Source organism: Lineus longissimus, chromosome 6 (assembly GCF_910592395.1).
Source record: "Lineus longissimus chromosome 6, tnLinLong1.2, whole genome shotgun sequence".
NCBI classification, from domain to species: domain Eukaryota; kingdom Metazoa; phylum Nemertea; class Pilidiophora; order Heteronemertea; family Lineidae; genus Lineus; species Lineus longissimus.
Window position 1 is genome coordinate 10,719,913 of NC_088313.1, and position 27,888 is coordinate 10,747,800.

Sequence of the window (27,888 nt, forward strand, 5' to 3'; positions counted from 1 at the left end):
TGATTTCTCCCTGATACAAAAATGTACATACATATATAGGTTGGCTTCCGTCACCAATGACGTCAGGCGTGCCAATATTGAAGTGTAATATGTATTGGTTGATTTCTCCCTGATACCAAACTGTACATACATATATAGGTTGGCTTCCGTTACCAATGACGTCAGGCGTGCCAATATTGAAGTGAGATATGTATTGGTGGATTTCTCCCTGATACCAAACTGTACATACATATATAGGTTGGCTTCCGTCACCAATGACGTCAGGCGTGCCAATATTGAAGTGTGATATGTATTGGTTGATTTCTCCCTGATACCAAACTGTACATACATATATAGGTCGGCATCCGTCACCAATGACGTCAGGCGTGCCAATATTGAAGTGTGATATGTATTGGTTGATTTTTCCCCGATACCAAACTGTATATACATATACAGGTTGGCTTCTGTCACCAATGACGTCAGGCGTGCCAATATTGAAGTGTGATATGTATTGGTTGATTTCTCCCCGATACCAAACTGTACATACATATATAGGTTGGCTTCCGTCACCAATGACGTCAGGCGTGCCAATATTGAAGTGTGATATGTATTGGTTGATTTCTCCCCGATACCAAACTGTACATACATATATAGGTCGACATCCGTCACAATGACGTCAAGTGTACTAATATTGATTGAAGATATTTACTGATTTATTTCTCCCTAATGCCAAAATAAATATCTATCTAGATACATATGTAAAGCAGTAGGGTGCATATCGTTGTTCGGGGTAAACTCCCGTGTCGTCGCACCACCCACGCCGAATGATGATAGACTTCTGTTTTAGGCGAAACTGTAGTTTGATGCTACTGTGAGGAGCAGAGCCGTATTAGTGTATAGTGACGGTATCTTCACAAGACATACCAGAGAACCCGTATCACTTGGTGTCAGCCCGAGGCCAGACCCCGAGTACTGAAAGCAAGATGGGTACATTGCCATGTAGGCACATTGTAAGAGGTTTGGCCGGCATTGCTGGTCAGTTAAGAGTTGGAACTAATTTAACCATTCACCAAAGCTTCCTCTTGCAAACACTGATCCTTACCCATGTTTCCATTGAGGCATGGAGGCACATATGTATCGAGTGAAATGGTCAAAATGTCACCAAAGCCGCGTCATTTTTATTGGCAACGTCGAAGAAACTCCCCCACCTGGTCGAAATATGTTTTTCTCTACAGAAAGAAATTGTCAAAAAGCTGCAAAAACGTCACGTGATCCCTTATGGTTAATAGGCTACGCTAAGCATCATTAGATATGTTATCTATTCAAGTTTATTTTTAGTTTGATTGCATTGAAATTTAACGACTACATGTACGATAAAGCTGACGTGGTTTCGAACAACCCAGCCAGGCCAACAAAAATATGTACCCCGTAGAGGTTTTTTGGTAAAATGAAAAAACCCAGATGGTTTTTGAGATCGTGAAATACCCCTAAGGGGTTTTCACTTACCTGAAAAACCTCTACGGGGTGCATATTTGTGTTGCCTGAAAAACCATTTAAGGTTTTTCAAGAGCTGAAAAACCTTTATTTCTAAGTGTGTGTGTTCTGAAAGGAGTTATTTCTGGTACCGAGGTTGAAGATTATCTGGTAAGTATGCTTTTTCCATACTTTCGGTCTCATGAATATTGGCCTTTCTCAGTTTCCATTATTTTGTAATCCATTTTGTGGTGGATGGTAATCTCACCGAGTTGGGCATCTCGCGATTCTGCGTATCGGGTTGTTTATCAATGAATCCAGTTTCTCCAGTCAGCTCACAGCCACGGGCACCTCCATGTATCAGTATACACAAGTCTACATTATATCCTTGCAAGAAATAGGCCTTACTGAGTGTGGTATACAATTGTATCTTCGATGGTGAAAACACTCAAAATGTTACACTGGCATCTAAGTAGGAAATACGCCCAATACAAAGGATAAAGTCGGTGTCCAGCGTTGAATCATGTATTTGAGAGTAATTTTAGCATACAGTTTTTGAGGCCCCCCTCGACAAACCCTGGGACTCTTTATTGAGGGTCAAAAAGGGACGTTTAACCCCCCCCCCCCCTACGTACTTCACGGGCAGTTCATGCAAATGTCAAAACAGAGAACTCGAATAGACCCTTCCTTAGAGTTCCCATGGGATAGTCTAGGGGGACATGTTCAAGTAGGCCTACTCTGTCTCATGCTCGTACACCTTAGGTCGGATAACCATGTTTGACGTGATTCAATGATATGAACGTTTTGATACTTGCTTTTGTACCATTAGGCCTGTTAAGCGAAGGGTCGGCCCATTTCTGATGTATTCTGTGCAATAATTCTACACACGGAAAAAAAATCATTTTTTCATTTTTGAAATCAGCACCCCACACATTTTTGGCTCACCTGTGAGCCTTTACCATCACGCAGCGTCCGTCGTCGTCGTCGTCGTCCGTCGTCCGTCGTCGTTAGACATGGGTGGCACGTTTTGTTATCGCTAAAGCCACTGAACTGAAACTTAGTACACATGTACCCCTTGGTGACCACTACTCAGAGACCAAAACGCGGTCTCATATGTTTCACGGTTTGGCCACCAGGGGGCCAAAGGTAAAAAATGAAGAAATGCGTTTTCTCCCTGTTTACTGGTCCGAAAAATTTGAAAAAAATATGGTAGGTACTTCTACTAATGGGACATCACATATCCTCCGGGTTTTTGATTTGACCTAATTTTCAAGGTAAGATAGGTCAAAGTTCGCCGACGGCACCGCTGTTAGTCAATGGTGGCACGTTTTGTAACCGCTGAGGCTATTGAACTCAAACTTGGTACATATATACCCTTGGGTGACCTTTACTCAGAGACTGAATCGTGGCGTCATACGATTTACGGTTTGGCCAATAGCGGGCCAAAGGTCAACAATGAAAATATGCGATTACTCGCCTACGTCTGAAAAATTTGAATAAAATATGGCAGGTACTTCTTGCAGTGTTACATCATATATCCTCCGCATTCATTTTTTGGCTCACCTGCCCCTTTTCATCCCCCCCCCGACCCACCCACCCCTGACCCCACCCTGACCCCACCCCTGACCCTACCCCTGACCCCACCCCTGACCCTACCCCTGACCCTACCCCTGACCCCACCCCTGACCCCACCTCCTCCCCTCCTCCTCCTTCCCCTCTTACAACACTAGAACTCTAAGAACTTCCAAGGCAGGTGTAACTACAGAGTGAGAGCAGACCAGACCCCATTTTAGCAATGCATTAACCCCTCTACCATTTATTGCTAGAGGCCCTTGTGGTTATTGCACAATTGGTCAGATTACTACAGAGAGTGACACTGAGCAGCTGAGAGAAAACTTAGTTAAAGGTAACAGTCACTGAAGAAACAACTGATTACCACACCAAATTAGACCTTGTATTTACAAATGCACATCATGTGCACCATACTGGGATCATTGACAATTGCTGGTCTGACCATAAAATGATATATACAGCTTTACCAATGTCAGAATCACTGACTCCATAGCCTCCCCTTTGACACAGGTGAGCACATGGTCCCTGGACCATTTCATTCAGAGAAGCAAGGCTGTTATCTCATTTTCAGCGCCAGACTATAATAGAGTACATGTAAAATTCATTGTCACATGTGATTGTGTGGGATCACAAGATTCAATCACCTAATTCTCATTAAAAACAACAAGCCTAGAAGCCTGAGCCATTTGAAATTACTGACATCAGACCCAAACCACCATAAAGAGCAGAAACCACATTGAGGTAATAGGCCTGTACTGTGCGACTGCGCTGTAGGACTGTAGGGTTAATGACTGATAACAGAAACACATGTGGCCTCATTTTTCTTAGATATGTATCGGTTCCAAGACAACTCCACGGCACGCGTGCCACTTCAGATTATTTACAAATTAATAAGGAGACATGTATGTACCAGCCTATGCTGAAGACCAACCTATTCACGGTACTGTTTTATATTTCTAAATACATTTTTGTTTTTTTTCCACGGGAAAAATAAAGACAGATAAATGGATAAACAGCCCGAGATCTCGCGGTTTTATTGCCGTTAAATCACTTTTATTAACATGGAAGCTAAATGCACATGTACAAATGTCATGATTTTGATGTGTTTTGGGGTAAAATGCGCCTACCCGACCATAGAAACCTTATTCTAATGTTTTCACCCCAGTGGTGGTGTGGATGTGGGAGATAGATGGCTTATACATGTATAAGTTTTGTTGCTCAACGTACAAGTAAATTCTGAAAGGCTGGATTTAGATCCTTTGAACGTATACTCATCAAAGAAAGTTATTTTAAGGACCACTTTTTAGCTCAGCTGACAAAGTCAGCTGAGCTTGTCAAACAAGCTGCTCAGTGGCGTCCGTCTGTCAGTCCGTCCGTCCGTCCGTCCGTCCGTCCGTCCGTCCGTCCGTTAAACCCATGGTGCACATTTTGTAACCGTAAGACCTAGAGACTTCAATTTTGCATTTCTGGATACTTCTGGTCAAACTCTACTTTCAAAACAAAATTTGTCGCCATTCGACCTACTTCCTGCGAGCGAGAGCGCATGAAGGAAACTGGCCTATATCGGCCTAGGAGCAGCAGAATTAGTCGAAATATGCTTTAATATTAAGATAAAATTCTTGAAAAACTATTTTATTGAGAAAAAGTTCAAAATTTTAACAGGAGAGGGCGCTACCTGCCTTTTAATTATTTCTGCTGATTCAAATTCCCGCCCGATGACGTCAGCCATCAATGAAGTCTCCTATTTGCCAGTTCTCAAAACATGGCAGCTACACAAAAAAGCAGCAGTAGCTCCAGGAATAAATCACTGTTCACTTCAGCTTCGTAATCGATTGTACCCCCACTTTATTGTGTTTTGTGTGGTGTTCCTATTCAATCAACGATGTGAGGCCTTTTTATGTTGGTTTTAATTGAGAAGGTGCATTTTAGCGGCCTACGAAATACCGAAGCGGAGACAAAATGGCGGCATGTTGTTTACTCGATCCATGTGCAATAATCTTGGAGCTCAATGACACTCAGCTCGATGACGATGGTAGCCTGGTAGGCGATATTATCACCAGTTCGTTTCAGTGGTAGTCGTAAGGTCTTTAGGGACTACTTTCAGAAATTAGTTCTTGAAAATCTGGCCACATTTCTGTGAAAACGATATCGGAAGTGCATGCTCTGTTATTCGCGATGACATCGCCGATGTATTTTGAAGTGGAGAATTCCCACAGTATGTGCAGTGAATCGGCATGATTCTGTTCGCCTATTAAGTTTTAGTTCTATGATTCTTTCATGAGTAAAAAGTAGACATTCTAAGCAATACAATAATGTCACTCCCATAAAAATTGATTGGAAATTGAGGGAGCTACGGCACTCTCTTCGGCAACTGACAGCGCTGAAAAAATACATTGCATACTGTACAATACCAAATAGCGTAGGGAATCACCAGAAATGACGTCATCGCTGGTCTAAATAGAAAACTACGGTGGCGCAGTAGAGCACAAGAAAAGGTTTAGCATTAACTTCGTCATGCAAGCTTCAGCAACAAAACGATTTCTCATGAATGATTTACTTGATCATCATCAGCTTGTTTCCCCTGATAGATAAAAAAAATGATTTACAATTTCCACCAAAGTTTTCTATTTTGTATATAGTCACATGTTATTTAACTGGCAAGGAGCCAAGCAGACAATCAAAACTTACTATTGTTCAATAAAACATAATTTTCTTAACTCTGTCATATTTTTCACTTTCATACTAAACAACGCAGGTTTCCCTTCATGACCCAAGAATAATTCTTTAGACATTTTTAATGACTCGGAATCCATGCACTCTGATTCTCCATAAATGGATGTATGGTTTGACCAATTCTTGCATGACATGTCCACCAAAAAAAATGTGAATGCAGTCCGGCAAAGAGGAACAACCAACCATTCACTTCGACTTTTAAAGGCTACATGGTTCCAAGAAAATACATTTATACTACCAAGTAAAAGGTTCATCCTACATTTTCGTTCATATGTAGTCTAGCATTTACTTGTTTTGGTAGCAAATACTGATTTCTAAAAATCCTTTGCTTTCACAAGAACTAAACTATTCCAATTTTTGAAGCATACTAAATACTTCAAAATTTGGAGTAAAAGCTTATGCTAGTTTTTATTCATATGGCCCATCAACAGGTGCATACCATAAACCATGAGAATGTTCCAACAGTGGCATAATTATGTCAACCAAAAACATTGGTACCGTAGTGAACGCAAAAGGATATCAAATACCATGGAGCATGCCATTTTCATGCATAATGAACTAAACACCGGGAAGATATTAATGATATTAACTCAGCTGAGCGCCAGGCCCTTGGGCCTCTTGTTATTTTTAACATATTTTTTTTACAGCACATATTAAGGACCAGAAAATTCCTAAATATGAATGTCCTGTATGACCTCCAAGACACAGTAATCAATTTCACATGTGGTTTGTTCCAGTTGTGGCATAACTTCTTTCTAAACTTGTCACAAACTGAAAATGGGTGTTTTTGGTGTGTCAGCTGACCACATAAAGTGGTACAAAAAAGTCCATGCAAGTGCTTTTCCTTGCATTTCCCACCAAGCTCAGGCAGCATTCTGACAAGAGAGATGCCTAGGTGCCACTTGAGTGAAGTAGAGGTTGCACGAGCCATAGGGATGCTGGAAGCTGGCTTCAGTCAGCGACGAGTAGCTGAGATGATGGGTGTGTCTCACAGTGTCATCAGTCGTGCTAACCAACGACACCGGGAGACAGGGCGATACTCAGAGAAACCCCGTACTGGCCGCCCATCAGCAACAACTGCGAGGGATGACCGCTACTTAGTGACTATTTGTCGTCGCAACCGCTTCAGTAGTGCTTGCAGACTCAATAACCAATTCACTGCTGCAACTGGGGTGACTGTTTCAAATCAAACCATCCGTAACCGACTTCACAGAGCCGACATCCATGGCAATGCATCCCATTAACCCCTGCTCACAGAAGAATCCGTCTCAATTGGGCTCGAAATTATGTGGGATGGACCCACCAGCAATGGCGCCGTGTTCTGTTCTCAGATGAGAGCAGATTCAGCCTGGACCACAATGATGGACGTGTTAGAGTCTGGAGACAACAGGGAGAGAGATTTGCAGATGCCTGCATCACTGAACATGACCGCTATGGTGGAGGCAGCATCATGGTGTGGGGCGGAATCAGCTACGGTCAACGCACTCGCCTCTATGTGGTCCCAGGGGAGCAATTACAGGTGTGAGGTACAGAGATGAAATCGTGGAACCTTTTGTGGTTCCGTTTGCAGAAAACGCAGGGGAAAATTTCATTTTCAAGGACGACAACGCTCGTCCCCACACAGCGAGGGTGGTGACACAGTACCTGGCGGATCATGGAATTGAGCGTATGGACTGGCTCTAGCGAAATCCCCGGACTTGAATCCGATAGAACATGTCTGGGACATGATGGGAAGGAGTATTGGAGCGCTTGAGGTGCAGCCAAATGGGTTGCAGCAGCTTGGTGTGGCCTTGGAGGCTGCATGGGATGCAATTGATGTCAGGGATGTTAATCGTCTGATAAACTCAATGAGACAGCGGTGTCAGGCTGTTATTGCAGCAGGGGGAGGCCATACTCCCTACTGACCATGCTGACATTGATGACAAGATATTAAATTAGGCTAAAATTGTGAAAAAGTTGACACACCAAAACACCCATTTTCAGGTTGTGACAAGTTTAGAAAGAAGTTATTAAAAAACAAGAACAAACCACATGTGAAATTGATTACTGTGTCTTGGAGGTCATACAGGACATTCATATTTAGGCATTTTCTGGTCCTTTATATGTGCTGTAAAAAAAATATGTTAAAAATAAAAAGTGGTCCTTAACTTTCTTTGATGAGTGTATATGCCAACTGATGGAAACTCGGTGCCTCCGAGTGAGATAAGCTTATTGAAGGCTTCGTTTCATTTGTTACAGGGAATGACGTGGGTTATGGAAATCAAGGCAAAATGGTCAATAATGCATTAAAAAGTCATTTTCAGCCACACTTTTTCCTATGAACAAATAAAACAATTATCTTACTAAGAAGTACCATATTTCTATCTATCGGTAAGTGCATTTATATAGCGTATATGTACATGTACATGTATATACACATATACTAAAGTAAAGTTGTCACAACACTTTGGAAATAGCGATTAAGCGAATGCGAATGAGAGCCAATTTCCCTATGTATGTATTTCATTGACATGGTAATAAATGTAGGCTATGTTGGCTCGAAATAATGTAGATTACGATATTCGGCAACTCTCATGTAGGAGGAAACCGAAGCCGCCAGAAGACTACACTTTCAGTTCGCCTTATACCGATATGTCCGTAAAGTCATTGAATCACTCTGATTATTGAAACATTCTACATGTAAAGTAGAATATAGCGCCACATCGACAGTAACGCGTAAAAACTTGCGTGTAGGCCTACCATGGATACAAATAGCATACATGTACATACATTTTCTTTCTGTCAGGAAGCATATTATTTTCCCGCGAAAAATCTGGGTCACAATCATGAGTTGGTGTTGCAGGCAGTCCGTGCGGATTGCGCCGATTTCGGATACATGTACTAATTTCTCCAGGGCTTGAAATTTATCGCCCCCCCCCCCCCCTCCCATGACCAACAAGCAAGGGGTAACAGGATAAACGCATTGGTCATTTTTTTCTTCTGCACGCGCTTCTGCATACTAGACTGATGAGGTCATCTGCACTACTCTAATGCCACTGCGAAGTTCGATATCCTTATGGCCTCGCATGCCGCCGCCAACTCCAAGGAGACAGACTTCCCCCCGACTAAAAACAGGTCGGTGCTCCATGGAATTTGGTCGAATTCGTCATATATATATATACTGTGGAGACGCTATTAAGCCGGTTGAAGAGTGCCTGTTGAAAAAGCCTACATTACGTGTAATAGGCCTACCGGACCAAATCAGTGAGAAAAAGGTTGCGTCACCTTATACCATTGCGTCGGATATAGGTTTTGTGCATGTAAATGTATCAATCATTTTTGGTGCCATGCAATGAAGGCAAGAAGTCTGATTTCGGCTGCAACACTGTCTCAACAATGTGAGTCTGGATTCGCACGTGTGGTTTCTGGTATTTTTATCTCATGGCCGGACTGACCGCTGCTTCAGCCGGATTTCCCCGTTCGTTTTTTGTCTATGCCATCAGTGGCATTGTGGCTATCATAAACTATCAGTTGTGCTTCGAAAACAGTTGTGGGCTACATCTGCGCCAAATTCGGCTGGTTTTGTGGAATAATTATGTTTGAATCCGACAAAACATGACTTTGTGCACTGGATTTAAATGACGGCCGAAGGCCCGAGTTCACCAAGCTGTGTCCTGAAGCAGTATGCCTATATATCACTTTTACAGGCCTAATAGAAAACTAATAAACAAAACTGTAGAACATGTGGTAAACATATCAGTATCGTGGTATTTGTGTCACTATTTACTCGTGTTGTACCAAGCTGACTAGACCACCAGTCACAGTACATTTTTAGAGTACATTACGAGAAGGCGCACAGTGAAAAACAACACTCAAACATTACGTGTAGAAGCTGTAAATAATTGCCAGTAAAAACATTGCGTTGACCTCTAACCTTTCTGAAGACTTGTGTCAACTTGTAAAAGATTCAGGTCAGAAACTACTCGTAGATTTCTCTCCGTATATTTTACACACATAGTAATGGGTACGTTTAAATGAAACGTACAGTACATGTCATGCAAATCTAGAGTCATAAAATGGGCCCCTTTTCTGAACTTTGTTTTAACTTTTACTCGCATGCAGTCGCCCAATGTATACAAGTTGGAAGGCTGGGCCTCGTCCATCTAAAAATGAAAGACAGTTTATAATTCATAAACAGTTTTAAACTCACCTTCAGAGGGTATATCGTCTCTTTTGTTGTGGAAAAACCCAAGAAAACTTCCGCTCTCCACAAATCGTATGATATCCCTGTCACACAGGCTAGATGAAGATTTGTTATGCACAGCCATCATGTAAAAGACTCCTTGGCTCACGTAGGGATATGACCCTAGCTCAGCAAGAAGCCTCTCAAGTTGTACAAGGGATGTGTTAGTATCTGAAATAGGGAGTAAAAATTTCATTATGAAACAGCTGGGACCAAGTGCTCATCAACTGTCTGCTAACTGAGATACAAAGAACAGAGAAACATCATGTTAACTATAAGACATCCAGTTGAGGTCTATAGGAATACACTTGCTTTAGAGAAACTTCACATGAACTGGGGAGTAATATACACGAGGAAACTAGCATGACAGATTCCTTCAGAAAGTAACGACCACTGAATTTGAACAAATCCTAAACTGTCCTATATGATCGCAATTGAATCTCATTTCATGCACACTTCTTGGATATAAATGATGTTAAAATGATAAATCTGAAAGTGGATTAATCCAGAGTTTACGGAATCAGGGTACGTGTGTGGTTAAACTCCTGCGCCAGCCATTATGGCAGCGGAAATCCTAAGCAACAGACATTAGCTTAGGATTTCCCGCTGCCATAATGGCTAGGGTATTCCCCGAAATTGATAATAAACAGATTTGTTTTTGCTATCAAAAAGTTATCACCGCGGAGAGTCACATCCTAATGGATTACACTAAGAACAAAGGTAGGTTTACTTGGAACCTAAGGATCATGTCAGTTTCGGTGGTGCCGCGTAGTGTTGAATCTGCTAACCGCCCGTGAAACGTAGCAGTGGTTTGGGAAGAGGAGTATGAGGGCAATACAAACCGCTGCAAAACGAGTTTAGTGTGTGGTAGGAGGGGTGCCACTAACTTTGAATGGAGAAAAGATGAGCATTCGTATATTGCGCTGATGATGTCCCCGTATATTTCTGTAATGTGACTCTTATTCATATCTTTTATTGAAGGGGACTCACCTGAAGCCATTCCGCTCTCAACCAATGACTCCTCTGATTCTTGTAAAAGACTACACGCACTTGAGAGGGATGTCCGGAACATGGGTGGGAAGTCTTTTAGAAATAGAAAGAAACATAAACTGACAGAGGAACATTTTGTACAGTGTTGGAAACATTTGAGAGTGACAACCTTATTTTGGAAAACGAACCTGACCCTAAACAAGGCATTTTTTTGGGCCTAAATGAGATCAGAAAATATCATTTATGGCAAACTTTTAAAATGCACATTTTTCATGACCTGCGATATTGACTTTAAAGTTAGCAAACCAATGACATCACTATTTGTTTTGAATGTTCGCTAGTAATAATGAAGGTAACATACCTGGCTCAATGTCTACAGCATAATCATGTCTTCTTCGAGGTGCAACAGTTGAACATAACTCTCGGCAATTGGAAGGAGGAGGTGGTACCAACTGAAAATGAATGATTGCATAGAATGTGATACTTTAAAAAAAAAAGCATAACAATACGTTTCTCAAGTTGAAATAGATCCATTGAGAATATGATTGCGAACAACTAAGTAGTATCGAGTTCGAGTCCGCATGTTAACCCTTTCGTGACCAATCGCCCACTTGAGTCGCAACAAGCCCAATCCAAATTTCGGGTGGATCTATGATTCCGTCCAAAACACGCACCGACCCATCTTTATTTTTTTTATTTTGTAATATATATTTTTATTTCCCTAGTACTTTCTTTTTTTACATTTTAAATTTTACATTATACATTTTTCTTTTTTTCTATATTTACATTTCACGGAAAAAAACCCTTTTTGTGGAGGCTGAGTATGGAAAGGGTAAAGGATTGTTAGTATTCTTTAAAGTCCTTAATTATACATAGGGAAAGTTTTGAAATATAAAAGTGCACTATTGGTGCATGTGCAGAGGTGCAGGTGCATGGAACATGTTTGTTTGTTGGTTTTTTTTAGTGATTGTAAGGGGTTGGGCTCTATTTGTTTAAACGATATTTTTCCATTTTTGGTAATGTTCATTGGGGTTTGTGTAATTCTTTTCTGTATTAGCTTTGTATTTGATGATGTTTTGTAGTTTTTTAAAATTTAAGTCCTCTTCCTTTAGTTTTGAAGTGTAAATGAATTCTTTTATGATTAATTTCAGCTGTTCAATAAGACATGACCCCTTTATATCTCCCAGCAGAACATTGGTTTTATTGAAGTTGTAAGTTATTTGTTTTTGTTTTAAGAAATCTCCCATTTGAAGCCATATATTTTTAGATTTTTGACAGTCCCAGAATAAATGTTCTATAGTTTCAGTGTATATTGTGCAAAAGGAGCAGTTTGTTGTATTTGCAAGTTTTGCTTGGTATAGGAATATGTTTGTTGGAATAATTCGGTGTAGGATTTTAAATTGTAGGGCTCTTAGTCTGGTATCTTTGGTGCATGTTAATGGTATGGTGTAGAGTTTGTTCCAAGCCTCTTCATCCGTAGTTTCCCCTAATTTTTCCTTCCATTTGTTCTGTGTGCTGATAGCTTTGATGGTTGTCTTCTCTATCATTTTTGAGTAGGTGAACCTGTTTGGTTTTGGGGTATTCTGTATTTGTTTTAGTAGTTGATCTTGTATCGTTCCTAATTTTTTGCCTTTTAGTACAGTTTGTCTTTCCAGGTTTTGGGTACTGCCCTTTTTAATCCTATATACTGTAGGAAGTTACTTGTGTCGCCAACTGTGGTTTTTATGTCATTCCATGTTTTGAAGTTTCCCTGATTGTCAATTATGTCATTTATGTGTGTTATTCCTCTTTGATACCATTCTTTGATGAAAAATGAGTTTCTTCCTATTTTTATCTTGCAGTTGTAGAATAATGGTTCATTTCTTGGATCTTCCTCTTCTAATCTATTTTGGAATTTTAACTCATACCAAGCCCAAAACACATCTTTCCAATGAAATGGCCAGGGCCATTGTGCTCACCTCATGTGGAGGAAAGATGGATAAAGAGCATGGTCTTGTGTCATGTAGTGTTAGGTTTGATGTAGGTCCAAGCAATTACAATTTCCCCAAAATGGCCAATTTACAGTACATTCGACCTCTGTGACCTTGAAAAGTAGGTCAAATCAAAGAAGACCCGGGTGACACATTGAATGGTTGTTAGAATTAGATGTACCTATGATATAAAATTGGTGCCAATCGGGCAAGTCATTACTAGGAATAATGGCATTTTGAAGAATTTAGGATTTGGCCCCCTCCCTGGAGGCCAAACGGCAAATCAGATCGCACCAAACTTCGGTACCTGAGATCACCTGACCAAGGGGTACATGTGTACTTAATTTGTGATCAATAGTCATTGCAGTTAAGAAACGTGCCATAGTTACGGCCTGACGGCGAATTTACGCCATTTGACCTCTGTGACCTTGACAAGAAGGTCAAATTAAAAACCTGTGTGACATATACTGTATGGTGGTTAGATGTACCCATGATATCAAATTGGTGGCAATCGGGCAAGAAGTTAAGGAATAATCACATTTTTAAGGTTTTTGGATTTTGCCCCCTGGTGGTCAAGTGGTGAATCATATTGGACCAAACTTTGGTCCCTGAGATCACCTGACTAAGGGGTAAATGTGTACCAAATTTGGTATCAATAGTCATTGCAGTTTAGAAACGTGCCATCGTTACATCCCAACGGCTAATTTACACCATTTGACCTCTGTGACCTTGAAAAGGAGGTCAAATCAAAAACCCGGAGGATATATGATGCACCTTTGCTAGAAGTACCTACCATATTTTTTTCAAAATTTCCCGACTACTATTAAGGGAGATATTGCATATTTTCACTTTTAACGTTTGGCCCCCTGGTGGCCAAACCATGAAACGAATCGGACCGAAACTTAGTCTCCCAGGTGTCATTACATAAGGGTCATGTGTACCAAGTTTCAACTCAATAGCTCTAACAGTTACGAAACGTGCCCTGCTAACGGACGACGGACGACGACGACGACGACGACGACGACGACGACGACGACGACGACGACGGACGACGGACGCCACGGTATGGGATAAGCTCACCTCTGCTAAGAGGTGAGCTAAAAAGGGTTCAGATGTTCGAAGAAAGATGGTTTTTCCTCCTTTGCAAGCCAAATATAATTACCTCCATATTTTTCGGTATAGGTATTGAGAAGTATTTTCCAGTCATCGAAGTCTAAGTCATTTAGGATCCGTTTTATCCATGTTATTTTAAGGCTTTTGCAGAAAGTTTCTATGTGTGGGATCTTTAGCCCTCCTTCTTCTAGTTTGTTATACATGACTGTGCGCTTGATTTTGTCCGTGTTACCCCATATGAAACTAGTATTGGGCAATTCGCCTAACAGCAAATTGCAGACCATATCCCTGGTGAAAGTATTTTGTCATGTTGAGAAATTAGGTTTGCACCAGGATATAACCAGATAAATCAGAGGCAAATAACCCTGAATAACCAGCTGAATTAGGTTGTGACAGTAGGTGCATCATAAATACTAGAATTAGCGATGGTTCTGGGACTGCAACAACTCAGCATATGGATGGTCAGAATCCAGCAGACAACAAGCAAATGTAATCTGAATCTCAACATCTTTCGTATCTTTTGATGAGTTTTCTGGTCGAGTGAGGGAAACCAGTTGACCATCTGATATGGCTGGTGGGGATGAAAGCTCCCAATGTTGGGACGACCAATAATACATTGCGTCTCCACAGTATTTATATTATAATACCTCCCTCCATGCACACATGGTTCTGCTGCCAATTTTTTCTTCAAATGATCTAGGTGTCAATCATGCACTTGTGGGTACTGGCACCACGTAGGTAACTTCTGATCTGATCTTAAGTGGCAGGTTTTTGGTGCTTTGTCCTGGTGCTCATTTTTAAGATGACAAAACACTATCACCAGGGATATGGTCTGCAATTGCTGTTAGGAAAGTCACAACCTGGGGACAAAAACTAAATGTGATTTAGACTTCGCATTCCTTTGAAGTGTAGGTTGCAACATCCCAGGCCATTGATGCATGCATGGTCACAACATAGGGGCAACCGGGAATCACGGCAAGGATTTTTACAACCATTCTTTTGAGGTGTAGATTGTGATGTGAGGGAAGTGTCTTGATCTCTACATAAAATTCCTTCGACATGGTGCAACAAACCAGTCCAGTAGATATATACATGGTCATAGCATACGGCATCGAGACAACCAGTATGCAAGGTTACGGCCAGGCCCAAGGGGTATGACCGATCAGCACTAAGAGTAAAAACGTAAAATGCAATAATATCTTTTTAAACTAACTGCCACAGTAGGTTTATTTATTCAGTCTTTTTGAAGTAAAAGTATTACAGTGAAAAGAACGAAATACGGCTGGAATATTATACTGGTTTGTCTTCGGACGGCAAATTCAGCACTGCACCGATGTCAAGGTTAAGACGGTTATACGACTTTGCCTCATCAGCTCCTCGTGGTCAAGGCTCCTATATCTGTGACTGATGCGGTCGCAGAACAGAACAGATGCTGATCATCCCCGTCACTGCGTCAGGCTGTAAAACAGAGCGAGGAAATATTTTAACTTCACCAGAAGTTTTATCATTCATTATTCAGACCAACAGACACTGACTACCTGCTAATAGTCTATGAATTTCATTGTCATAATTCAGAACAAACACTTATCACCTTTGCTGACAATATTTTCAGAAGGTGTGTACATTCGTGTGTCCATTTACACTGCACGTGTATACGTGCTTTACTGTACATTTCTACAGGAGTGAGCAGGATGTACAGAAAAATGAAACGGCCAGGGGCCATTGTGCTCACCGTATACATCTTTTAGTAGGCAGGATCATGCTTAGTTTAGAGGTGAATATGGTGAACACAATCAGGCATGAAGACTTTTTTTAGATGTGTATTGATGTCAAGTAATAAGACAGGGCAGTATATATAAGTTTATGATCCAACCAATAATTGTCTATGACATCAACAAGATCAATATCGTGTGATTGCTAAGAGTCCCTGCAATAAAAAATTCATCGAAAAAAAGTCATTAATAAGCGAGATATTGCATGTCTTACTTTTTCAGTTTTGACTCCCTGGTGGCCAAATCAAGAATCAGATCAGGCCAAAATTCGGTGTCAGAGATTATCTGATGTAGGGGGTTACATGTACCAACTTTCAAGTTCATAGCTTCAGCAGTTAAGAAACGTGCCATAGTTACACTCTAATGGCCAATTTACGCCATTTGACCTCTGTGACCTGGAAAAGGAGGTCAAATCCAAAAATCGTAGGACATGTGGTGTATCCTTGCTAGAAGTCCCTGCCATAAAAATTTTATCGAAAACAATTCACTCAAATAAGCTAGATATTGCACTTCTTCCTTTTTCCATTATGGTCCCCTGGTGGCCGAATAAAGAATCAGATCAGGCCAAAATTCGGCATCAAAGGTTATCTGATGTAGGGGGTTATATGCACCAAGTTTCAAGTTCATAGCTTTACTGGTTAAGAAACGTGCCATAGTTTACACTCTAACGGCCAATTTACGCCATATGACCTCTGTGACCTTGAAAAGTAGGTCAAATTGAAAACCCGTAAGACATGTGATGTATTCTTCCTAAGAGTACCTACCATAAAAATTTTATCGAAAACAAGTCACTTATAAGCGAGATATCACACTTTTCAGATATCCACTTTTGGCCCCCTGGTGGCAAAGTTGAGAATCAGATCAAACTGAAATTCAGCACCAGAGGCTATGTGATATAGGGGGTTATATGTACTAAGTTTCAAGTTCATAGCTTTAGTGGTTAAGAAACGTGCCATAGTTTACACTCTAATGGCCAATTTATGCCATATGACCTCTGTGACCTTGAAAACAAGGTCAAATTAAAAACCCGTATAATATAAAATGTATATTTGCTATGAGTACCTACAACAAAAGTTTTATCGAAAACAAGTCACTAATAAGCGAGATATCACACTTTTTAGATATCGACATTTGGCCCCCTGGTGGCCAAACAGAGAATCAGATCGGACCGAAAATCAGTGTCAGAGGTCAGCTGACCTAGGGCATTCTGTGTACAAAGTTTCAAGTTCATAGCCCTAGCAGTTAAGAAACGTGCCACTGTTAGGATACGACGACGACGACGACGACGACGACGACGACGGACACAGCGCTATCGTATAGACTCCCCTTACGGTGAGCCAAAAACGATCTCCAAAACTGTTGCTTTCAGCACTCGCGACACGTTAAGCGAGGTTTTAGCAATTATTTTCAGTGAAGGTATATCTCATGTGTAGAGTCTGGGTGATTTTGAGACATTCTTAGGTGTTTAAGGCGCACAGTTTGATGAAACTTGCCCGAATTCGTAATTTTTTTTATGAATGTATATCCGCCATTGCGGGGATCTGGAAACTTTCGGATGACAAGTTTGCCTCAAAAGATGGACGTGCTCCCTATAATCACCCAAACTAACAGCGAATATATATTCTTAAGATCCTTTTCTTGACCTCTGATGAGTTAATTTTGTCTGATGCAGTGTTTCAACACAAATTTGAGGGCGATTACAATCACGAAAAAATCACACTCACCCAGTCTAGAATGCGTAGACGAAATGTCTGTTGGCTCTTCCATGTAGCGGGTTTCAGGTCGGGACAGATCAACGTTGAGCAACTTGCCTAATCGGTAAAAACGCGGGAGGCAGTGCTATTACCGGAACGGTTCAGAACCGGCGATTTTCATCAAAAATCACCCGAAAACTAAAAAAGTAAGCAACGTCTGCAAAAATAAAGTACACGTTGTTCGTTAGCAGGTTATGAAACGTAACCTAACCAAATTTCAGGTCGTTCCGTGCGGCAGTTTCGGAGATACGTGTCGAAAACCACATCCCTCGGGTCCTGGCGATCGGCTCAGTAAAAACAATAGACCATATCCACGGAGTTGTGGATATGGTCTAATGAAAGCAGGCGTTTTGTAGTTCTTTGAGAATATTTTCTGGGGGGTTTGGAAGAGCAGTAAAAAGATGAACTATTTTTGGTAGTGCTAGAGATTTTATGATGGTAGTTTTCCCAAAGATTGTAAGGTTTCTTGATGTCCATATGTTGAGGGTATTTTTAAAGCTTGCCATTTTCTTCAGATAGTTACCTCTTGTAATATCTTCCTCATCCAAGTTGAAGTCAATGCCTAACAGTGTGAACTTTCCCTTATGTTGCCAAACTAAATCTTTCCCTGCTCCTTGATTATAAAAGGTCCCATCATCTCCTAATTTTATAGCAACTGTTTTTGCATTATTTATCTTCAAGCCAGAGCATTTTTCAAAGTTGTCTAGTATTTCCAAGGCCGCAGTCATTGATTTTTCATTATTTTCCAATATCAAACAGGTATCATCTGCGTACAGACTATTCAGGAATTCCGAGCCTCCGATCTCCAGGCCTTTGATATTTGCGTTTCTCTTCAGTGTCAGTGTGAGTACTTCCGTGGCGAGTATGAATAGGTATGGCGATAGAGGGTCTCCCTGACGTACTCCCCGCTCTATACTAAAACGTGACGACATGTGCCCGTTGTTCAAAATGCAGCTTTTAACATCCGTGTATAGTATTTCGATCCATTTTCTAAAATTATTGCCAAAATTAAAGTACTTCAACGAGTTATCAATATGTTCCCATTTTACAGAGTCGAAGGCTTTCTCGTAGTCTATCAGTAATAATATGCCCTCCATCTTCCGTCGTCTTAACTTGTATATCAAATCGTATATCAGTCTTGTACATTGTCCTATGGTCCGATTTTTTAAGAATCCTTTTTGATTGTGTGAGATCAGGTATTGGAGTGGTTTTTTCATTCTTCCTGCAAGAGTACCTGATAGAATTTTGTAGTCAATATTGAGCAAGCTTATCGGACACCAATTCTTGACAAACTCTTTGGCTTTGCCTGGCTTGGGAAGACATGTTATGATTCCTAACCTTTGGAAATCTGAGAGTTTACCAACGCGGAACGCATAGTTTATTGATTTACTTAGGAGGGTTCTTAAGTCTTTCCAGAAAAATTTATAAAACTCCGCAGTTAATCCGTCTGCTCCTGGAGAAGTATTGTTTTTCATTGCCTTGAGTGTGTTGTATAGTTCTGCGGCATCTAAGTCACTCTCCATATGTTGTTTGTCCATTTCCTTTAGTTGTGGAACTTCATTTTTGTCTGGTGGGAAGAACATATTCTCGATCAGTGGATCTTTGTGTTGTTTCTTCTCAGAGTACAACTTTTGGTAGAATTGTACTTGTTCTTTCATTATATCCTCTATGTCTGTCACCTCTTGTCCATCCTCCTTGATTAATCTTTTCACGGTTTTTTCTGTGTAATGTTTATTCTCCAGATTTAGGAAAAATTTACTTCCCCTCTCTCCTTCGCAGTGCCATTTTGCTTTCGCCCGTATCATTATGCCCTCGATCTTTTTCTCCCGAAGTGTTTCTAGTTCTGTTTGTACCTCGTGATATTTGGCAAGGTTTTGTTCATTCGGCTCATCCGAATATGATTTATAGAGTTGATCAATTCTTCTTTCCAGGTCTTTTTCGTCTGCATTCATTCTTTTCTTTAGATGAGTGGAATAAGCTATTGTTTTGCCTCGTATCTTCATTTTCAATATTTCAAAGAGAAGTTGGTCGTTGATATTAAAATTTCTTTCCTCTGTTGGCTTTTCATGATCCCTCCTTTCACTGTACTCATTGATGGTTTCTCTCATACATTGCTTGATTTCTTTGACGTACGTTTGATCTCTCAGAAGTGAGTTGTTAAACTTCCAGATGCCGGGTCCTTTTTTTTGTTCATTGAATTTGATGCACATTTCTACTGCTGCGTGATCGCTTTTATATCCTGGTTTTATTTTGATTTCATTAACATTGTCTAAAATATCTCCTGACACTAGGAAATAGTCAAGTCTACTCTGTTTCTTTCCACTGTGCCATGTAAACGTTCGAGTTGTCGGGTGTTTTATTCTCCAAGGATCTTGCAAATCCATGTCATCTTTTATTTGCAATAGTTTTTCGTGAGCTTTTGGGTTGTTCATTTTTTAAATATTTGAGGTGTCTAGTCCATAACTTTGTACAACATTGTAGTCTCCTCCCCAGATGATTGGTAGATTTTGGTAGTGGCAGATTTTTTGTTTGAGAGTTTCAAAGAAGATAGGATTGTCGTCGTTCGGCCCATATACGTTTACTAGCAATAGGCGGGTATTATGCACCGTCAACTCTAGAATTATGTATCTCCCTTCTTCATCTAGGCATTTATCGTGTAAGGTGTATTCAAATGAATTTTTGAACAGAATTCCAACTCCTCTACTATTGCTTTTATGATTAGCGAAGAAGGCTGTGTAGCCCCATTCCTCCGTCCATTTCTTGAAGTTTTCATTCGTCGAGTGGCTTTCTTGAATGAAGTTTATATCTTTTGCTTTTTGTTTGAGGTAGTTAAAGGCATCATGTCTTTTGGTTTTGTCCGCTAAGCCCCTAACATTACATGTTCTAAAGCAAAGGCTCATGTTGAGTGCGTGCGTGCAAGTGCTATTACAAAATGTCAATTACAATACAGTAGTGGTTGAAAAATAGGCGGCTTATTCCCTAAGCCTGGTCACCATCCAATTGTGGCAGAAAAGAAATAACTAGCCTGGTCAGCCCATTCATGACCAGTAATGATTAACTGAGACTCAAGTCTAGCCCTCTACTTGTACCAACATGGGTACCTGACAATAGCAAAAAGAAATGACCAAAGTGAAGACTGGCACCCTATCTAAGTTCACAAACATGTACAAAAGCAATGGATTAGGGTGTGTACCAGTGAGCTTTAACAGCGCACAAGAAGTGGGCACACATGTACTATTTATGGGGGCCGTCTCAAAAATATACACTCATCTTGTAAAGGGTTTTCCCCGAGTCTAAATATTAGGATTAAATATTAACAATTTTTGGGGATTTACTTGTATCCATATTGAAGTTTCTAGAAAGATCACACGTTGATATTGTCTTAACTTGTAATAGGATAGTCTTATGATACTATATGTGTCACTGTGTAATTTTATCACAATCTTAAAAACACCCACACAAAAGGGAAATTTAGTACAAATCTCTCAAGACACATTACATTATTTGTCCGTTTGTTAAGTATAACAGTTCACTCAGTCACAAACCTTAGATGTCGCACACAGTAATCCATATGTTCTAGGACTAAATGTCACACAATAGTCCATACATTATATAGGGGTTAGATGTCACACAAATAATCCATACGTTATATACGAAATATGTTTCGCATATTATCCAAGTTTCTTATATATAAGCGTCCTCCAGAATACAGATCACTTAATGTCACTGAATTCGTAATTCCACATTGAAAAGATTGTAAGTTGCTTATTTCGTGAAGTCACATGTGAATGTGATGTATTTTGTTTTGTGCCTCTAGAGCGACAGGCGGTAGGAGAGCAAAAACAAAAACAATGTCTCACATTAGTCCATGTGTCGCATGTCGTTGTTTACTGCTTGATTATCTGTTTAAAGTCATCAAAAAGGTCTAGGGTGTGAATTTTCCCATTTTCATCTTTTGCCCTGACTTTTCCATTGGTGAACCACACAGCCTCGAACAGCCCCGACTCCTCTGCTTGGCGCACCAAGGAAACGTTATCTCGAGTCATGTCTTCTGCAATCGATATTCCGGACACCTTCAGCTGCTTCCTATTCGACAAAACAGAGTGCCTGAGCCCCCTGTCTTTGAACCGAATTATGATGGGCTTATACTTTTGCGTCATGGACTTCCTGGATTTCGGCAGTCTGTGGGCAGCAGATACGTCAGTTTCCTTCTTATGATGTTACAAACTACCTGCTTTACGTCCTCGTCTTTCTCCTCCTTTACATTGAACATTCGAGCATTGTCCTTTCTTGAGTACTGGGCCTGTCTGTTGAGCTCCTTCTTTGTTTCTTTTGGGCTAATGTATCCTTTACTTTTGTCTAACTCAGTTTCTAAAACTTTCACACGTGTGTCCAGTTCATTTATTTTTCCATTCATTTCTTCTATCACATTTTTATGCACGTATTTGTTCCTTAAACTCCTTGACACACGTTTCCATTTTGGAGTCAAAGTCTTTCAATGCTTTACCAGTACAAGAATCCTGAGACTCCTCCTCAAATTCACCAAGCAAATCCATTTTCACAGTCTCTAATTCCTCACCTTGAATTTTTGCAATTTTTTTCACCTGTGAGACGGTCCCTCCTGAACTTGATCCACCTGAACTTAGAGGGCGATCTCTTTTCTAGGTGAAAATTGAGTATAACCTTTCAACTGGTGTTTTACTTGTAGCCTGGTCTGATCCTGACATCCTTATGTATTCATTTACCAAGAATGGGCTGCCTAGCTGTTTGCAGAGTCTCTGACTTTCTACATTTTCTGGAGCTCTTGGGTCTGCTTACTACAGGTGGCGGCCATGTTTTTTATGCCATCTTTATTTTTAGATCCACCCTCGAGGTCTTGGATAAGATACAAAGACACTCCGGCTTGGGTTAAAATTCTTTTAACCAAAGTTCACCAACAATGTAATTTCAGTGGACTTTTTATCGCCAAAACTTACAAACTCACACTATGACATCATAGGCTCTATTGAATGGTTGAAAACGGACCGACATGGTGACAAACAAGTTGTCTCTAGCATCAGAGCTGCGTCATTCGTGAGGGCATGGAGGGCGACCATTGAACAACGACGATGACGTAGTTTGCCCTGTCACTTAGTGTCATGAAAGACATCATGAGCCTGCGTGAGCCTGGGGCTTTTATCCCTTCAAATTTTTCCAAATTGTTAGCATGTGATAAATAGAATTAGAAAACAGAACACATGATTTTTTTGAATGTGAATTATCACACACTTATGGTTGTCTGGGCCCTGGGAAATTCACGACGCGAGTCCGCCTGGGCCTAACAATCATGTGTGTGATCTTTCAGCTAAAAAATTCATTCGTTGCGTTTTCTTATTCTTTTTCAGCTTTGTAGGCCCTTTATGCAGGGCCATTGTATCACCCTTATGGTATTTTTGGATGACTTAGGAGGATTTCTCCTGAGTTCATTAAAATGACCCCTTTTCGTAACTGGAACAGGCATGCTCTACCTTGACACCCCTGAGCAGGGGGCTCTACTGATCTATGGATGGAGAAAAACCGTGGAGTAGCGAGTATTTATGACAGTTGACTGATTGGCTATAGACATGATAGAGTGACGATGAAAGATGGCGAGGTAGACTGAGCCCATCACTGATATCTAAAGAGGGCATTGAAACATAAAAAATTGCAATGTTAGCATGAATGCCATGCAGAATTTCATTATCAGATTGCAGTTATGACTGGTTCTTCCTAACAACAAATCATGTTTACAGGCAGATGTGCAGGGTTCTGCCAGTGGTGGATGGCAGTGGACGGTCCCGTCCACCACTCAGGCAAAAAAGGTAGTTTCTAACCATGAAATTTGCAAAGAACTGAATGAAATGGCTTAATTTCCCTCAATTGACATGATATGATTGATGTGAGAAGAACCACCACTCAGATATTGATAATCGTGGGCAGAACCCTGGATACGTGATAACATGTTCGTGAATTTTTTGAACTCACTGAACAGAGATGGTGTTCAAGGCTTACAATAACTTTTGTTTTGCTTGAGGATCAAATCTGCTAATCAATGCTGTGAATTGCAGTGCCAGTTCTTCAGTTTTCAAGTACATTCTCTGTTTGATTAGCAAAAATTTGCTTACCCACATCAGAAATTTCTCTGAAATTTTGAGTCAGCAAATTGCGATTTGAATTACATGCACCTTATTTGAAGCCGTGGTGTTGAAAAAACATCATTGAATCATGTCCAGCCACTATTATCTGACAATTAGCGGAGTAACTTTCAACAAAATTTGATGGTCATCCGTGGGTGTGAAACATGCCCCAATGCAATGAAAAAGGTATGCACAGCATTGCTAGTATTTGGAATTACCAGTACCTGAATGGGAGGTTGGCTCTTCTCATGTCCTGAACGAGTAGACATCTTTTCCTGTACTGGACAGAAGTCTGTAAAATAAAAAAAGTCATCAATAATTATAAACAAATTTACCATTTATAAATTAAGATTTAGAGCATTATAGAATGTTGAAAAGATGTGTGATCACTCTCTTCTCCACACCTTCAGACCTCACTCTCAAAATCTCAATCCCTGCCAAACGCTATCTTGGTTTTCCACGTAACATCCTTGGAATGACACTGACAGACAGGCCTCAAAAAGCTACAGGAGAAGTGTATTCAATCAAGAGTACTGCAAACGAGGGGCCAGCCCTTAAGAACCCCCCCCCCCCCGACATGTTCGGCTTAGTGCGTACATGCATATTGCTATAGCCTGTACATCTCCAGAGTGCTAGTACATGTAGATTGTCTTCACTCGACGATATAGGCGTGTATGCGCATGACCGCGAAAATGATGACGTTCAACAGTTGATGACGCAAGGAGGATACCGCGGTGACGTCACATCACGTGATCCCGACCCATATTAGTGATCGCTATGGCCAATCAGATTCAGTCTACTGACAGCACCAGTACTGAACACATCTCCACGTCTCACTGTCTGGTGCGCTTTTGTACACAAAAACACCAATAGACATGAAATATTGCAATACCTAGTATGGATTCTTCCTGTGTAAAATAAAATTTACAGAGCAGATTAACTTCCACGAATAAAAAAGACGTTTGGCGTGGCAAAAGTGCGGAAATAATGTCTCCGCTAAAATACACTACGAAATACACTAGGCAATGGACTACGCAATATACAGTAGAGATGCAGTTGAGTTTGTTATTGTTTTGACTTAGAAGCCCGCCCATATCATAATATATTCATGTATTCATGAAGTATGAACTCATTTCTGTCCCATACAACTCTAAGAACAGTCAATTTCTCCTAAAATCATCACCGAAACCGCGATATCCGCAGGAAGATTTCGTTCTAGTGTCCGAAAATGCATGATCTTACAGGGGCGCTAACTCGACAAATAGAGGGGATCTATGGGGATCTATGCGAGTTTTAGGTATTACAGGTCTCGAACTTGTAAAATCTGTAAACATGCCTCCAAATCCCATTATGATAATGAAGAGATTGCCCCATATCTGGGAGACTGTTTTGAAAGCCGTGACGTCACCGCGGTATCCTCCTTGGTTGATGACGCATCACGTCAGCTTTAGCAAAACTCGTGTATACCTATAGTGATATTCCATATGACGTCATCCTCCATAATGGCCGCCAACAGAACATGTGACGCATGTCACAACCCATGAGTCATCACGCACTGACGCCACAAACCTGAGGACGGCATTGCCAAGCAATGCCAAGGAGCAGGCATTGGCTCCATGACAATCTCGTCATCATCCGGGCGTCTTTCCTCCAACATGGCCGCCGAATCTAGGAACAATGGCCGTGGGGACTATAAGCATGATAAGGGCTTAGGCCTACCCTAGGCCTAGAGGGACAATAGACCAATTCACACATGCCCATATAAGGCTTTATTTTGGCTAGCAAGCGCACATGGTGGTCTAAGAATAGGCCCGAACAATGGGCCGAACAAAAGACATGATGACGTAGATAGCCACAACAAACTTGGTGTGAAGCCGTCTATAGGCCAGGGACGACAATCAGAGAGGAAGGCCTATACCGGGTACACCAACACAGGGCTTACTGGACTTTGCGCAATATTTCGCCAAAAAAGTATTCTACGCAACGGTCCCTAGGTGACTTTTCCTATTCATAATACACAGCCTGTCCATCCTAGATCGTGGTTACATGGGGAGTAATCGTTGTAAAATTAGGCCAAACGCAAAGACAGTTAACCCGGGTACCACTATGTTTACGATGCGAACAAGCCGTGTAAGTCATTATCAGCATTTTTTTCATTGAACAATTGCGGGTACAGCGTCACAGGGAGCAGCATTGAACGGTAAACAGGTTCACATCATATTCAGACAACGGCTTGTAACGGCCATACAGGAAACGATTCATATCAACAAAACTACGGGCCGTATCGTCTGTTTCATGTTGTTTTGCATTACGCCCCCTGGTGCCAAACAAAGAATAATTTTGAAACGAAATTTGGTGTGAATTTGTAAACAAAGTTTTAAGTCCAGACCTCAAGCGGTTACGGGTACACACTACATTTATTATCAAATTGCTAATGCATTAAAAAGTTGAACTGGTCAAGTTTAGCGCCCCATAAATTTTTCCCAGACATGCCGATGAAAATCAATTTCCGGCAGATAATACAGCCCGGGGTTAGATCTTCAAACCATAGAAATTTTGTTGTGGGCTGACTGTGATAATTACCAGGTTGGGGGTCTGAACTTTTGGGGGTCATTTTCGACCATTTGTGACCGGTGAATCGACTTTTCAGCCAACGAGGGGTTAATTTGGCCATTGGGACCACAAAACTTAGGCTCCTAAACTGAAACGTCGTCATCGTTTTCTTCTAATGGAAAGGAAATTCATGATTTTGATTTAACACGTATTCATAATGGAAAACACATCCATACTGGTGACTGACACCATGTATCGAACTTGACGTACCGGGGTAAAACGTAATGGTCGCTCCCCCCATTTCGCTCGTTTCGTTTCGTTGCGCAAAGTCCAGTAAGCCCCAACACAGTGCCTCTCATCTCACCCTGACCTAGACCATGGAGGTATAAATATTAATATAAGTATAATATATATAATATATATAAGTATAAATATATAAATATCTTATTTATACCTCCATGCCTAGACCCTAACCAAATGATGAGAAAGCCTACACCCCCCCCCCCCCCGGCCCAAGGTGGTCCAAGGTCATGAGTGTGCCCCCCCCTGGCCCGGGCCCTGGCCCGGGCCCGAGCCCTGCCCCATTCGGATGCTCTCATTCATCCTCGATCATGTTCTGAATCAATTTTCATGAAATTCGGAATAGGCAGAGGCCTACCTTGGACCTTGGACTGGGACCTTATTAACTTGAAGTGCAGCAGGGTGGGTCTTTCTCGGCACTTTCAGTTCCGATCCATGGTACGTACAACACAGTGCATATGCAGTGTAAGCGCGCCCTGTGAACCAGCGAGCGCAGCGAGCTGAGTAACAAGTGCCATGATTGGCTCCGCCGGATTTTTAAAGAAAGACAGCTTATGATTGGAGCTAATATCCTGAGGTATATACATGGTGAACCACAGGCCCCTGAATGCTAATTAGCGGGTGCTAGGAAATAATATGTAAAGAGCAATCTCTAGTGAACTCACACAACTGTTTGACATGGGGGAGCCCCCCAAACCCCCGTCCTTCTGACATATATAGCCAGTACATTGGGGGATGAGTCCCCCAAACCCCCTCCCCCGTTCTCTGAAAGTGACAGGTTTTAGTCAGTACATTGGGGGGAAGGCCCCCCCCAACCCCCCCCCCCATTGGACTCTAAAAATAGAATTCCTTGGAGACGCTGAACAATAGGGCCCCATAAAGAAATAGTCCCCGCCCCGGTAGCTGTCTCATATCTGCTGGAAGAAGCAGCTATTTGTGGTGAAATAATAATTGAATGCATGTCATGACACCCAGGAGCTTTTTCTCATTTCTGAAACAGTTGCATGGTTGGAATGAATTTCCAAATCAGTCCGTCAAATCTCTATCCAAATGGAACATTATGACCACTCTATATTTGTGCAGTAGTGTTAAAACTGACTTTTTTGAAGTAAAGTACGTAAATCGAGAAGAAGAGGACGTTTACTTCGTCTGCAATGAAATGTCACAACTGTCCGCCGACGTTGTTGTCCTGTATGTTCTAGCAGACGATTTTTAGATACATGATGTCCCACACCCGCACTTCAGGACAGTGGCGCCGGTGTGAATAAATCTACTTGCGTGAATGGTCAATGGCTCATGACG

General features: G+C 41.2%; 1 protein-coding gene across 1 annotated transcript in view; it reads right to left on the reverse strand.

The window, feature by feature from the left end:
• Positions 1–27,064, reverse strand: part of LOC135489274 (uncharacterized) — a 94,206-nt gene extending 67,142 nt beyond the window's left edge. The window contains exons 1-5 of the mRNA XM_064774558.1: positions 26,945–27,064; positions 23,958–24,025; positions 11,331–11,421; positions 10,970–11,062; positions 9,947–10,150 (exon numbers count right to left, since the gene is read on the reverse strand). Coding sequence (XP_064630628.1) covers positions 9,947–10,150; positions 10,970–11,062; positions 11,331–11,421; positions 23,958–24,002 — 433 coding nt within the window. The 5' untranslated portion in view covers positions 24,003–24,025; positions 26,945–27,064. The remainder of the gene's footprint in view (positions 1–9,946; positions 10,151–10,969; positions 11,063–11,330; positions 11,422–23,957; positions 24,026–26,944) is intronic.
• Positions 27,065–27,888: the final 824 nt, after the last annotated feature.